At 38.7% G+C, this 16,116-nt stretch overlaps 1 protein-coding gene across 1 annotated transcript in view; it reads left to right on the top strand.

The window, feature by feature from the left end:
• The window catches only part of ITCH (itchy E3 ubiquitin protein ligase), a 109,644-nt gene extending 97,178 nt beyond the window's left edge, over positions 1–12,466 (top strand). The window contains exons 20-23 of the mRNA XM_044664381.1: positions 3,186–3,290; positions 4,637–4,733; positions 7,597–7,669; positions 12,065–12,466. Of these exons, the coding sequence (XP_044520316.1) occupies positions 3,186–3,290; positions 4,637–4,733; positions 7,597–7,669; positions 12,065–12,164 (375 nt within the window). The 3' untranslated portion in view covers positions 12,165–12,466. The remainder of the gene's footprint in view (positions 1–3,185; positions 3,291–4,636; positions 4,734–7,596; positions 7,670–12,064) is intronic.
• The last annotated feature ends 3,650 nt before the right edge of the window (positions 12,467–16,116 follow it).

The following is a 16,116-nucleotide window of genomic DNA, read 5'->3' as shown; positions in this document are numbered from 1 at the left end:
TATTAATTTCTGGTTTTTCTGGAAGACCAATTATTCTCAAATTGTCTCTTCTAGACCGGTTTTCTTGGTCTGTCACTCTCTCATTGAGATATTTCATGTTTCCTTCTATTTTTTCAGTCTTTTGGCTTTGTTTTATTTGTTCTTGTTGTCTTGAGAGATCATTAGTTTCTACTTGCTCAATTCTAGCCTTTAGGGATTGATTTTCGGCTATAATCTTTCGGTTTTCGGCTATGATCTTTTGATTTTCGGCTGTAATCTTCTGGTTTTCGGCTATAATCTTCTGGTTTTCGGCCATAATCTTCTGGTATTCCTTTTCAATCTGGTCATTTCTTGTGTTCAATTTGCTTATCAGTTCATTTGGTTTCTGAGCCTCGCTTTCCAGTTGCAAGATTCTACCTTTTAAACTGTTATTTTCTTGCCAGATCTCTTCCATTTTCCTCAAAATCTCAGTTTTGAACTCTTCCATAGCTTGTGAGGAGTTTTCCTTATTTGGGGAGGGCCTGGATGGTTGTTTATTCTCCTCCTCTGTTTGCTCGGTTGTCTGGATTTTCTCTGTGTAAAAGCTGTCGAGTGTTAAAGACTTCTTTTTTTTGTTATTATTCTTTCTCTTCTGAACTTCCTGTGACTGATTAGCCATCATTAGCCCAGCAGCTTCTCAGGTTTATCCTCGCGCTCAGTGTCTGTCAGAGATCTATTGGCTCCTGAGGTCTGAGTTCTAGTTTTTTCCAAGGTCAAGCCCCCTGGTGGATTCCCTTGCTTGATCCTCCGCAGGAGGTTCCTTTACAAGTCTCAGGGAGCTACTTCCACAGTCGTATACCCGTCTGCACTGGTTCCCCACTTAGGCTTTAGTTCCTGGCTGTGTCTGCCTCCACCCACGCCTCTGCTCAGCCGGCACTCTGCGCCCAGAGTCCTGCTCCCGCGCGCGCTCAGATTTCGCGTGCGTTCTTGACTTAATGCGGTCCTAAGTCTTGCTGCTCTCAGAAACAGGTCCCGGAGCTGCCGATGACTCGATGGGTGCCCCAAACTTGCTCTATTTCTTTTTAGCTGGGTTCGGAGCTATAGGTGAGTGTGGAGGGGGTGGGGGTGGGGCGGTTGCTCAGCCCGCGATTGAGTGAGAGCCCTTTTTAGCCTGGAAATGTCTCGATTCCACGTACCTTCCACGCTGTGCACTGTTGTGGGGTTCCTCCGTTCGTCTGGACTTGTTTTTATGTCCCCTTGAGGAGTTTTGTGTGTTTCGGTCAGGAGAGGTTAAGAGCTGCTTCTTACTCTGCCGCCATCTTAACCCGGAAAACTCAGTCTCCTCCTTTTCTTTTAAAATCCCAAGTTATGGGGGCAGCTGTGTAGCTCAGTAGATTGAGAGTCAGGCCTAGAGATGGGAGGTCCTAGGTTTAAATCCAGTCTCAGACACTTCCCAGCTGTGTGACCCTGGGTAAGTCACTTGACCCCCATTGCCCACCTCTTACACTCTTCCACCTAGGAGCCAATACACAGAAGTTAAGGCCTCAAAAAACAAACAAATAAATAAATGAATGAATGAAATCCCAGGTTGTTTGGTGAATTTCCTGTGCATTTTCTATTACTCTTCAAATAACTTTTAGTGTTTCCTCCTCTGTGGAATTGTTTCCCTTTATGTCTTCAGAATTTCATTCATAAGCATCTCCCATTCCTTCTAGGCTGATTTGCCTTGTGCAGTTTTGGCCATGGTGATCCTATGTATTCTTTCTGACATCTTTCAAGTTTACTTTCCCCTAATCTAGGATGTATCAGATGATGCCCAAAGAGTCTTTATTCCCATATTACAAACTACATGAAGGCGTGGTCACTTCTGTTATTTATATCTCAACAACTAGGTCCTTATTGTTAGTGAGAATCAGAACCAGAATAGGATTTCCCCTTCTTGGTTCATGACATTTGAGAGACGAAGTTATCATTAAAGCAAGTCACATTATTAGCTGCTCTCCTTTTAGGCAGAGAGAGCTTTTATAGATGTTGGAATAGTTAAAAGACCCCCAACAATACTATTTCTCATCAGTTTCCTCTTTTAATATCCAGGTGGTCTGTAATATGTTTCAGTGACAAAGTCACTTCTTTTTCTCCTATTGATCTTACTTTTAAATATCCTTACCTTCTATCTTAGAATCTGTACAAGTATCTGTTCCAAGGCAGAAGAGTGGTAAAGGCAATTGGGGTCAAGTGACTTGCCCAAGATCACACAGCTGGGAAGTATCTGAGACCAGATTTGAACCTATGTCCTCCTTTCTCCAGACCTGGCATTATTCCACTGAGCCACCTTGCCTAGTGATCTTAACCCAATCCTTTTTCTCAGTCCTCATGCTCCTTGTCCCTTCTGTGGTATTTGAAGTTTTTGGCTATCCCTTAGTACCTTGTTCATATTATATATTTAATAAATTGTTCATTCAAATAAAATTATTATAACTACATCTCTTCCACATTCCCTAACAATATCACAACCTGGAAACTCACATTGCAGGTAGATGACTATTTTTTTTTCCTTAAAAAAAATTTTTTTTAAATTTTTCCCATGATTTTATATGATTCATATTGTCTCACTTCCTTCATCCCTCCCCACTCCTGAATTTGACAGGCAATTTCACTGGGTTATATATATATTATCACTCAAAACCCATTTCCATATCATTCATTTTTGTAATAAAGTAATCTTAAAACCAAAACCCCAAATCCTATACTCTCATAAGCAAGTGATAAATCACGTTTTCTTCTGGATTTCTCCTCCCCCAGTTCTTTCTCTTGATGTGGATAGCATTGTTTTTCATAAGTCTCTCAGAATTGTCCTGCATCCTTGCATTGCTGTTTGTAACAAAGTCGATTACATTTGATTGTCCCACAGTGTTTCATATACTGTGTATAATGTTCTGATTCTGCTCATTTCACTCCATATCACTTCATGGTGGTCTTTCCATTTCTTATAAAAATCAAGTAGTTCATCATTCCTTATAGCACAATAGAATTCCATCACCATCATATTTGGTGTATGATTTTAAAACTGAACTTCCTTCTGAGTAGATTTGGTACTTTGAAAATTAGGCTATCATACTGAGCTGGTCATTTCTTTCATACTTTTTTATTGGTGGGACCTGGTTGAGTATGTTCACAAAAGGTCTGTAAAATACTTAAATAAACCATGTCTTTTTCTGTCACCAAAGGTACTTCTGTGTGGAATGCAAGAGATTGACTTAAATGACTGGCAAAGACATGCCATCTACCGACATTATACTAGGACAAGCAAACAAATCATGTGGTTTTGGCAGGTTTGTAGCTGATTTCTTAATTTTTATTTCTGTCAACAGTTTATAATTAGAAAATGCTACATCACACAGAACCTAAGTTACAAAACAAAATACACTGGACTTTGGCTACACTGGCAGACCTCTGGATCCATTGACTTGAGATGGCAAAGATGAGCCACCTTTTAACCAGATCCCTTTTCATCATTAATAGTTTTCATAAACTTTGGAGTCCTTATACAAAATAAATGTCAAGACAAAGTAGGGCTTTGGATTATAAAATAAAAGTTTTTCCATAAAGTTTCTGGTATATATGGAAAGCAATTCAAATTGAACATTTTATCAAAGGATTGGTGAAGCTTGCATAATGTGAATATGTGACTGAAATAATTTCTTTAATAAAGAGAATAAAATGTAAATTGTTTTTTTGAAAGGCATTTGGCTGGGCCAAGAGAAAATCAGGCTGCAGAGATTAGAAAAGGTTAATTTGCAAATGAGTAGCTCTCAATTAAGATTAGCACCTTACAGTAGTTCTCAGGGTTGCTAAGTAAACTATGCCATGAATCCCAGAGGAAGGAGAATCTGCCAGCCAACTTATCAGAGACATGTTTCAGCAGCCATCTCTGGCCATCCCAAATATATCCCCCAAAGATATAGAGAACAATGTAACGATAGAATGAACCCTTCTGGAGCCAAGTTCTCTAAATGACAATTCTTTCCTACTGAACCAGGTTGCTGATTCTAAATACTAGAGGTTACGTCTCTATTCTTTTTTCTGGAATTCCCCTGTATCAGGGAAATGGCCCTGGGAGGGTTGGGCAGTATTGCATAGGATCAAGAGTATTTTGCCTTAGTCATTTGGTTCCAGCATAGTACACACCTGGCACAGCTATTCAGTCTCCAAATGCAACTCCTTTCTCTGTCTCCCACTAAGACTGGCAGTAGAGGTCTTTATAGAATCTCAGAGTTGAAAGAGACCTTAGAGGTCACTCGGTCCAACCCATACAGGAAACAGGACTCCTTTCTATATCAGCTTGAATGAAGGCTCATCTAGTCTGTCCTTGAATGTTCTAGGACTAAGGGAATTTCTGTGCAGCCTAAAAATAGTTCTTAAAATATCTCACAGCTGAGAATATCTAGATAAGAACCGTCAAAAGCACAGGGCTTATCCCTGAGAAATAGGTTTTATGACAGACATGGGAAGGGCAGGAACAGGTCGGTCTTTTCATGGCAATGTTGAAGGATACTTCACGATGATTTTTACCTTTTCATTGTTAATATTTTTAGGTGCTTGATAGAATCATCCTTTGTTGCTTCAAAACAATAACAATAATTCCATATGTTTAAATGTGCTTTTTCCCTTTTAACAGTTTGTGAAAGAAATTGACAATGAGAAGAGAATGAGACTGTTGCAGTTTGTTACTGGAACGTGCAGGTTGCCAGTTGGGGGATTTGCTGACCTCATGGGTATGAAATTTTTCCAGTACAGACATTGGTTAAGCAGGCAGCTCTTTAGATATATATGCCCATATTTTATCAGAACTAAATCAAATATGGGGTGCAGCTGTGTGTCTCAGTGGATTGAGATCCAGGTCTAGAGTTGGGTAGTCCTAGGTTCAAATGTGGCTTCAGACAGAAGGTAAGAGTTTAAAAAAAAAAAAAAAAAGAATTAAATCAAATATGAAGCAGTCATTCCCTTAGGCAATTTTGATTAACTTGGGGTTGTATAAAGTCACCCTTTCTCACAGAAGAAAAACAACTGCTTGATCACAGGGGTCGATGGGGATATGATTGGGGATGTAGACTCTTAAGCGATCACCCTAGTGCAAAAATATCAGTAACATGAAAATAGGTCTCGATCAATGACATATGTAAAATCCAGTGGAAAGGGGAGGGAAAGAACATGAATCATGTAGCGATGGAAAATTTTTCATAATTAATCAATAAAAGAAAAAAGAAAAAATGTTTTTTAATTTTCAAAATGTCACCTTCTCTGTGCATGTTCCCCCTAACCTTACAATTTTGAGCTATCACATTTATTTTCTTATTGAAAATAAACTGGGGGGCAGCTGGGTAGCTCAGTGTATTGAGAGTCAGGCCTAGAGACGGGAGGTCCTAGGTTCAAATCCAGCCTCAGACACTTCCCAGCTGTGTGACCCTAGGCAAGTCACTTGATCCCCATTGCCCACCCTTACCACTCTTCCACCAAGGAGCCAATACACAGAAGTTAAGGGTTTTTAAAAAAAAAAAAAAGAGAGAGAAAATAAACTGTTTCATATTATTGGGTGAATGTAGTGACCCATCTTATGAAAATTGACTACCGAAACAATGCTAAGGCCTACCACAGCCCTGATTAATAGGAAAATTATTTAATTCAATTCAGAAAACGCTAATTATTTTGTGTCTCTCATGGGCTTAGCACTGTGCGAGGAGCCTCTGGGTGATGTCATTGGGGAAATAATTAAAGAAAACTTAAAAGAGGAAAAACATGCATGCAAGCAGTGATTTAACAGTATAGATTAGTACATAGTCAGAAAGAGTGGGAAAGGGGGGGTGTCAGTGGCAACCTTTAAATTTTGAGATAGAATGCATGCCAGTGGCCTTGACAGGAGCTGGGGAGGAAAGTAAGAAGGGAAGCTTGTTGTCATTCCCTTATCTTTACACTGCTTTGTGAAACAAAACTGGAAAAAACCCAACCCCAGTACGTTTTTTTTTTTTTTTGAAGCAACAAACTTCCTATTGAATGCCCCCTACAGTCCTCCATAAGTGATACTTCTATAAAACCATTAACTTGTATCAAAAAGGAGAATGAATCCCTTAGCTTTAGTTTGACCAGAGTTTTGCCATTTCTCCACATTTACTGGATTTACATTGTATTAGCCCTTGTGTGTTTGCTTATTTGACTCTGAGAAGCTTGTTTTTGAGTGGAAAAAAGAAAAGTGGTGAATTTGTTTGGGAGCATTCTAAATTTGGAAAAAAATCACAAGTCTTACAAGAGGAAAGATCCATTAAATTGTTAAAGATCATAAAAACTCGGGTTGAATCAGACCTTAGAGATCACCAAGTCCAACCTGCATTTTATAGATAAGGAAACTCGACTTTAGAAGGGTTCATCAACTTGCCCACCATCTCATAGGAAGTAAATTAGAGCTGAGATTTGAACTCAAATCCTTTGATATTCAGTGCTTATTATAAATGCTTCTTCCCCACATAAGGCTAGATTTTGGAGTCACATCCACATAGAGGGAATAATTAAAACTAAAAGAACAGATCAGCTACCTAGGGGAAAGGAGAGCAGAGACCAGGTGACACAAATGAAAGACATATGAATGAGACAGAAGAATGGCCCAAAAGAGTAGGAAAAAAGCCAGGATGGTGCAGTGGGAAAATAGCCATGGTCTTTTTGTGACTTAAGTGTCACAAAGAGGCAGGCACAAGAGACGGAGAACATTGGAAAGGTCACTAGATCTGTTTAAAAGACAACCTTCAGAAAGTCATTTCGTTAGAGTGGAGAGAAGGGGGTAGAAATGTTACTGGGGGTTACAGACAAAGTAGATGATGAATAAAAGGGAGGTGGTGAACTCAGGTTCATTCTCTAGTAATATAATGAGCACAGAAAAGAAATAGAACAGAAGCTAGAAGGAGTAGGAGAGTCTTGCAAGTTATAAAACAATTCATTTTTGCTTTAAGTCTTGCAAGGGAAAGTTTTTCATGTTCAGAGACAAATAGGAGGGTGCCAGTGGATGAGGAAAGATTAAAAACGGAACGCCAGCAAGGATTTATATTAAATGTCTACTATGTGCCAGGCACTGGGCTAAATGCTAAAATTATCGGCTCCTTCAAGTCAGACTGGTGTCATTTTTCAGCCAACATTTAGCAGGTATTTTGCCTGTCATAGGCACTTAAAAATGTGCAAAAGCATTGTGTACCTTTTAGGGAGCCATTATTGATAGCTATGACACTCATCAAAGCATAATGACAAAAAACTTCCTTTGAGCTGTTCTTCATGGTCTTCATCCATAAGAAGGGGGAATTGGTACTGAGCTTACTGAGATGCTGTTATTTCCTGGAAGGAAGAAAAAAACAAACCCAATTCTTCCAAAGTAATTTTGCCCTTGCTCTCTTAGTCTTCTTGGGAAAGGTTGAATAATTCTGATCTAAACCAAGTTTTGATCATAGTGAGTTACCAGAAATTGATTATTCTATCTTCTCCTTTTTCCTAGTTAGGACATACCATGTGTGAGCCCAGATGTAGAATGCTGTATATAGCCTCATTTTCTTTCAAAGGGCGGGCATGCCAAAAATCAGCAAATGTTATATTCTGTTACAGGGAGCAATGGACCTCAAAAGTTTTGCATTGAAAAAGTTGGGAAAGAAAATTGGTTACCCAGAAGTCACACCTGGTGAGTAAAACCATCCAGATCAAGGAAAACACTTTCCATCGATCCCACATATACTAATCATTTGTCATAAATGAAGAAAGTAAGCCTTCTGAAGTATTTCCCTGTGTGTAGAGTTTTAGAGTAGGATACATAAATTTTGACACCAGAGGATTGATGGTGGTACGTGCCTCCCTCTTCTGGGAAGAGATGAGATATCAGAATGAGCCATATGCAACGTTTTAAAGGAAGAAACATTGATTAATTATTGAATTATCAGCAAATAAAGATTAAAGCAAGCCAATAATAGATCAAGCCTGGAAAAGAGAGGGGCAACATAAATATGTTGGGGGAAAATTATGGGGAAGAAAAATAATTGAATGTTTGACTTAGTTACCGAAGTATATTTGGAAAGGACTACCTTGAAGCATGAAGGCCTGCTTTTTTATATTTTATTCTGTGAGCAAAAATTACTTGGTATCATGGAAAGAAACTTGCGGAGTCAAAAGACCTGATTTCAGATTCCTTCTCTGCCTTATTTTGTGTGTGTAAAATTAACAGGATCCATTACAAGTTCATTATCTAATCTTAGCTAGGCCTTGACCATTGTACAGCAAATCTTTTATTCTTCCATTATTGACTGTCATCCTCCCTGGCTGCAGCAGCTTCTCTCCCGCCAGCAGCCTGAATCCTCAGTAGATGACTTCACCTCTTGCTTTTTGGACAGAACGGATGCCATTTTTGATGCCCTCCCCCTTCCTCCATAGCTCAAAACCCTAACCACCTCTTCACCCAGCCTGTCCTTTGTTTCCATTTCTGAAGAAGAGGTAGCCCTTTTCCTCAATGAGGCTAATTTCTCACTTTGTATCTTATTCTTTCTCAACTCTTTCAGGAGTCTGCCCCATTAGCCATCCTCTCATCTTTTCTTATTATCTACTGGCATCTTCCCTGCTGCCTACAAAGATTCCTATCTTCTCAGTTCTTATGCCTCTATTTTACCCTGCCAACCCCTCAGGCTCTTAAGCTCTATATATACAGCCTCTTCTTTCATTGCCCAAATCCCAGAAAGTCACCTATACTGGCTGCTTCTGTCCTCTCCACCTACTCACTATGTTGCTTTTTTTTTTTTTTCTTGAACCCTCACTTTCTATCCTAGTAACAACTCTTAAAACAGAAGGACAAGGGCTAGTGACTTGCTAGAAAGTGCCTGAAGCCAAATGGTCCCCCTACTCCAGGCCTGGTGCTCTATCCACTGTGCTGCCCTATGCCTTTTGTTTTCACACCACAGTTGTTTCCTGATGGACATCTCTCATACACACATCCTCCCTTAAGACAGAGAGTACAAGTCAAGCACACCCAGTTTGCCTCCCAGTGATGTTCATTCCCTCTTACAGAGAGGAAAGAGGGTGCTTCATGACCCATTTTCTTAAGCCAGGATTGGTCGCTACACTTAGTCAATGTTGTTCAACTTTCAGTATTGCTTCTCCTTTTCGTGGTACTTTCTCCTCTGTTTAGATTATTGTCGTCATTGTCAATGTTGTCTTCCTGTTCATATACTCACTTTATGCCAGCACCTCCCAGAATTCCTCATAGAGCATATTATAACATGTATGTTCTGCACTTTCTCTAACCATTCCTCAATTGATGGCCCCCTCACTTTGATTCTAATTTTTTCGATACCACAAACGTATTGCTATTAATATTTTAGCATATTGTTGGTTTTTCTTTTTGTCTTTGACTTTAGGGTTTATTCCCAGTAGTGGGTCAGAAGGTTATCGACAATTTGGTGAGAGACAGCTAGACAGCATAGTAGATAGAGTTCCTTGCTTGGATTGGATAGAGCACCAGGCCTGGAGCTGGAAGAACCTGGTTTCAAATGTGGCCTCAGCATTTCTAAGCTGTGTCACCCTGGGCAAGTCACTTAACCCCAGTTGTTTGGCCCTTGGCTACTCTTCTGTCTAAGGGATAAAAGCCCACAACAGCTTAGTGACATTTCTCACAATTCCTAATTGTCTTCAAGAACCATTAGACCATTTCCTAGATGTACCAACAGTATTTGTCTTCACCTGCCCCCTCTAACACTGACCCTTTCCATCTTTTGTCATTTTGATCATTAGATAGAGCTAAGCTCTCAGACCTGGTATAATTTCCAGTTCTCTTAGTGATTTAGAGATTGAGGTGGCTGCTAAAATTGGGGGCTCTTTTTTGAAAACTTTTCAGATCAGAGGTATGAATCCTTTGACTTCTTTGGTGTTATAAATTTGTTTCGATTTCTCATAGATCTTGAAAATCAGACTACTTTTTTTCTCTCCAGAAATATTGATATAAAGATTTTCTCCAACTCTGCATTTTTTCATCTAGCCCATCGATCTTATTTGTGCTAACGGGTCTCAGTTTTACAGTCAGAATTTTCTTTATCGTTTATCATCACCTGTGCCATGTTTACTTAATACCCTACCTCATAACCCTACTTGGGAAAAGCTAATTCTTTTTGCTAACTTTTTAAAGCATTATTTTTGTGTTTAAAAAACCATAATATTTTATAATGGCAGAAACTAGCCTGGTGAGAATAAGCAAAGTTTAATTTATTGATTTCTAGGCTTTGGGGTAAGATTCCAAAGCTATTTCTGTGATATGAGTGAAATAAAAGGAACATGACTTTGCACACACAGCATGTCTAATTATTTTTCTCTTTTTAAATTATACCACTCTGGGGCAGCTAGGTAGCACAGCGGATAGAGTGCTAAGCCCAAAGACTTAAGACTTCCCTAGTCTTAGGTTCAAATTTGGCCTCAGAGACATTTCCTAGGTGTGTGACCCTGAGAAAGTCACTTGACCCCAATTGCCTAGTCTTTAACACTCTTCTGCCTTAGAATTGGTAATAAGACAGAAGATAAGGGTTAAGAAAGGAAACAAAACAAAACAAAACAAAACAAAATAAAAGGAAAAACAACTATACCACCTCTTTGTTTAAACTTGCCTCCAAGATGAGCAAGTTTTTCAGCTTTCACTTTTTTATTATTTCATATCAGTTTTAGGAAAATACTTGGTCTTTTTTCATAGTATCAGACTTTTAAAAAAATCATTTCATTTTTATCTTTTTGTTCTTGCATCATATTTGTTTCCAAATCTGTTCCTCTTTCTTCTTAGTGACCTCTCCCTCATAATAAAGATTTTAAAGGGAAAACAAAACATTGATGGCTTCTGACAAACTCTCATGTACCTCCTTTCCTTGTCTCTCTTATCCCACTTCCCACCCCCATTATCATAAACTTTGAAAGCTGGGAAGGTTCCTTTGAGGTCAGTCCAGGGCCCTTATTTTATTGATTGTGAAACTGAACCCTGAAATGGGGAAGGACTTACCCAGGGTAATTAAGTATCTGGAATAGCAGGGGGGGGGGGCAGCTTGCCAAAGTAGCCAGATGCAGAAGCCATTCTGTTTTTTTTTTTGTTTTTTGTTTTTTTTTTTTAACCCTTAACTTCTGTGTATTGGCTCCTTGGTGGAAGAGTGGTAAGGGTAGGCAATGGGAATCAAGTGACTTGCCCAGGGTCACACAGATGGGAAGTGTCTGAGGCCAGATTTAAACCTAGGACCTCCCGTCTCTAGGCCTGACTCCCAATCCACTGAGCTACCCAGCTGCCCCAGAAGCCATTCTTAATTATATCACTTTTCCATTTTCTAACAAAAGCTACCTCTTCTTGCATGTGGTAGCCATGACAACTCATAATCAAGGCATACAATTCAACAAGCAAATTTACTAGGGCTGCTCCCCTCCATTACCTAGTATCTCCTTTGTGGATGTCTGTTGTATACATGTAGAATTAGGTATATTATTGTATATGTCTCCTTCCATATTAGAAAGGCCACTCCTTAAGACCAAAGTTCTTTGTAATCTTGGCCTTCAAAGCAGTGCCTTGCACATAATCAGCCTTTGATCAACACTTTGTTGATTGATTGATTCTCACCTATGTGCCATACACATTGATTCCTTGTGGTAACAGTCCTTGGAGGTGCTTATGGTTTTTGTTTTTAAACCCCTACCTTCTGTCTTTGAATCAGTACTAAATATCCGTTCCAAGGCAGAAGAGCAGTAAGGGCTACAGGGTCATACAACTAGGAAGTGTCTGAGGCCAGATTTGAACGTAGGACCTCCTGTCTCCCAGCTTTTAATCCACTGAGCCACCTAGCTGACCAGAGGAGCTTACATTTTATTGGAGCAAGATACATGTACTCTGCTAAGTAGATACTAAGTAGATCTTGGGAGGCAGAAAAGACCCAACATCTGGAGGGATCATGTTAAGCTTTGCATAGAAGCCTTCTTTTCTCTGACAGCAACCAAGACTGAAAGGTAAAAAGTATTTCTTTGTCGTGTGTTTCTAGATGTTTCCTTCCCTCACACTGATTATTTTTATTTTTAGTTTTAACCGCTTGGATCTGCCACCCTACAAGAGCTATGAACAACTGAAGGAAAAATTGTTATTTGCCATTGAGGAAACGGAAGGATTTGGACAAGAGTGATCTCTGAGAATTTGCACCCCTGAAGGACATGAATTCTTTTGTAATGTTTGTCCTTCACCTCTTCTGCTTGTTGCACATCTTGTAAATTGGACTCTGACTGTTTAAAGAGTTATTTGTGTGTAAGTAAATTAATGTTATCCTTGAGGTTGATGTCCCAGTAATTCTGGATTTCTGCTGAGCCCTTCCAGAAATAAGATCTTCAAGTGACATGACTACAGATGAAACCTGACTTAACTTAAGATTTAACACAGCAATGACACCTGCCTTGTTTTACTCAGCAAGAATGTTTCTTTAACCCCCACCCCCACCCTTTTTTTTTTTTTTTTTTTTTTTTTTTTTGGTCATGTCTTTTCCTTTGGAGATAGGTTTTTCTTTAGGGGTGCAGCAGACATTCTGGGAAGTCCCTTTATAGCTGCAATGTTCAGGTTCTCCATCATAAGCCTCTTGGTAGAGAGGGATTATCAGTTCAAGCTTAAGCCAGCTCCGAGGTACCAGGAGCACGCATCAGCTCTCACGTGCCTATTCTCACTGCGGCCTAGCCTGACTGTTTTTCATTTTGCATCTTTTTGATGTTACCTCTGGAAGTGATTGAGAATTTTCTCATCTGTTCATAAATATCTTCTGCCATTCAGTGCCACTTCAAAAACAAGTTTAGATAGAACTAAATACTGGCCTGCACAGGACACTCTATGTTTGTCTTCCCATTGGGATACATTATAGTGCAAATGCTCAACTGCCCAGACATTGCTAACACTCTAGGAAAGTTGTCTGGGGAGTGGGATGGATTGTTCACATTGGCCACATACATGAAACAGCTCTGGTAAGCTTGACCGCCAGCAGTTTAATATGGGACAACAAAAAAGGGGCATCCAGAGAGGTGGATAGGTAGCCAAACAAAATCCCTCTCAAACACCATAGTGATATACTGTTTGCAGAAGTTCACCTGGAATTTAAATGGCCTGGCATCTGGGGGTATCATGTTAAGGTTTGCATAAGAGCCTTCTTTCTCTGGCAGCAACCAATGTCCAATAAGTCCAATATTTCTATAGAGTCATGTTGGTGGTAGAAGTTAGGCTTGACCTTTGCAATTGTGTCATATCAGATAATTTCCTCTTTTTTTTTTTTTTTTTTTTACATTTAAGTGGTGTCGAACAAGCCAAATTATATGTCGTTTACCTTCAACTCCAAACTATAGAAATGTAAAACATCTCCAGAAATTTTATTTTCATGTTAGGGGAAATCTGAGTGTTCTAGTTTAAAAAAAAAAAAAAAAAAGCCTAAAGAAAGCCCATCTGTGGGTTACTCAGTTATCTGTGAAATGTTCTTTATCTGTATTCAGATTGATTATTTCCCCCACCATGTTAAGGTAGTCATTTCAGTTCTTCATTGTGCCTGAGTTTAGTTGAATTATTACTCTCATATTTTAAAATTAAGTAGTTTTAATTCCTCTTTTCCGTTAATATTTAAGATTAGACTTAATTTTTGTTAATGATTGCACTTTAGGTCTTATATACATAGTTGTCTTTCTTTGTCTTGCCCCGGAGTAGTCTTGTCTGGGGATGGATTGCAGGCATGGCTTTTAACCTCTAGAGCCTGGGATGGAGCCTAAACTGCCAGTGGTGCTTGTCAGAAAGAGACTCCAAACCCACCTGGAAGAAAAACATTTTTGTTTCCTCCATAGTTGAATCTTGGAGCAAGAAAAAATTATAAAGATATAAACACATGTTTGGGCTCTAAGATTCTAGAATCTGAAAATAGATTTGGGATGAGTGAATGGACTGCCTTGTCCAGTGATGATTGCCTTGTCAGTATAAAGGGGGAAAGAGGCTCTCTCAACCCTGTTTTTGATTTTGATTTGATTATTTTATTTTTGCCCATGCTTTGCATATACCCCAGGAAATGCAGTGTGATCTCCTAATGCCATAGCTGATTTGATCAAGCAGAGACCTGCCATTTTTTTCCTGTTGGGAGGATATGAGAGTTTTACTGAGTAAATAATACTACTTACCCAAATACTGGTATAAAAACACATTTCTGCAATATGCCATGGGCTCTGAAGGAGACAAAGCCTTATAAAGATTTCCTGGTGAGGTGAATTATCATAATGAAATTTAGTTACTTAAGAGACTTACAAGAGAGATTTATGAAATTAAGTGAGATAATGTAAGAAAGTAGACTTTTTTGTTCTACATAATGCATCATGATTCATCTACAGACTTAGAAATATTGTGTTAAAATGTATAAATATCACCCAAGAGGCTTTCTGCCCTATATTTTTAAGATACAGAATAGTTATATTTGAAATAGCCTTGGCCCTAGTTCTATAGGGTTTGGCTGTTAAATATTTTTATGGATGAAATGTTTAGTTCCAGAAAAGGTAAATGCTTGTATATATTTTTGCAGCCTTGGGGGTCCCTTATTCCATTTCTTCCTTTAATTTAAGTGGCCACTTGTATATGTCTTTCCTGCTGTACTAGGGAACTGGGGGCTGGATATCCCAAGAACCAGAGGTTATGTGAAAATACTACAGATAAACAGGAAATACAGATACCTACCAAATGAAACCTTACATTTGGGTCCAAACTAAACATTTGAAAATAGATTTGTTGTAAGTGTTTAATTAGAGAGATTTCTTAAATCTTAACTAAAAAAAAAATGCTTTTAGAAAGTCCATTTTCTTTGTAAGCATTGTAAATGCTAACAAATCCTGTTAATTTTTTACCGCATGTTATATTGAAATAAAAAGGAAGTAAAATAAGCAGTTGGTGCATTCTTCTGCTCAGTATGGGAATCTGGGGAGCACAGCACTCACAGCCTTTGACAGGAGAGAAGGCGTCTGACATGGGAAATCTTTAGTAGAAGTTAATCAAAATATGGTGGTTTTAAAACATCAAGTTAATCAACTACTATTCTTAGGTGATTTTGTGTCAGAATAACCAAATCTATAGGATTTCTGATATAACTATTAGAATTCAGTTTAGCTTTCAGGTTTTAATTTCACACTAAAGGATTTGGGCCTACTCATGACAAGAGTTACCTTTATTTATTTGGCAGGGAATTTGTAATACATGACTAGGACATGCCCCCCAAAGAGTCAAACAAAAGCCCCAGTACAGGCATTTCAGTCAAATAAACTAAAATTATATCCTTTATTATACTTAGCCAGTTAGTAATTAGAAATACTATCAGATTCTTTTATTCATTCTTAGCGATCCGATCCAAGGAGATAGCTTCTCTCTTAATTTTGTGTTTTCTCAATTTTGTTATATGCCTTTTTCTTTCTGATCACTCTTATGTTAATGTCACCTCTTTTGCAAAAATTGGCATCTCCAGCCCCTGTGGGGGGAATTTTAGTTTTTTTCCTCCTCAAATTTTAGTTTGTGCATATGCTTTCATTAACCAGTCAATCAGTCAGGGAACAGCAGCACTGGATTATATAATACTGTATTGGAATTTCCTTGTTGACTTTTCCTTGGACTGTAATTTCAAAGACTCAGGTAACTGTAAAAGTCTCTCGCAGGAAGTCAAGCACTTTTAAGTGCTCTTTTTTAAGGGCCTTAAAAGTACTGGCTCGTTCACATTTTTTAACAAGGTGGTCGGTCCCCATATGTAACTAAACATTTTTTCTTCCTTCACTTGAAATTTTTGTTAGTCATGGTGTAAAAGGTCACTGCTCACCTCCTGCAGGATCAGATCCCTTGGGTAGTTGTGTAATAACCACACTGGTGATCTGGTCTTGCCTGTTCAAAATAAAGACATACATAAGGAAAAATAAACTTGCCTCCCCTGCCATTACTATTTATAGTTCCATAGAACCAGATTGCTTGTCTCAAAGAGTTATGGGTAAGAACTTCAAGGGCTACTAATGACAGGGTTTGGAGTTGATTTCTCCACTATTCTTCTTCAATAATAATGATTTTTAACATTTCTATAACCATTCATGGTTTGCAAA

The sequence above is a fragment of the Gracilinanus agilis genome, chromosome 2 (genome assembly GCF_016433145.1).
Source record: "Gracilinanus agilis isolate LMUSP501 chromosome 2, AgileGrace, whole genome shotgun sequence".
Classification (NCBI taxonomy): Eukaryota; Metazoa; Chordata; class Mammalia; order Didelphimorphia; family Didelphidae; genus Gracilinanus; species Gracilinanus agilis.
The sequence above is the reverse complement of the archived record's forward strand: the minus strand, read 5'-3'. Positions and strand labels throughout refer to the sequence as shown.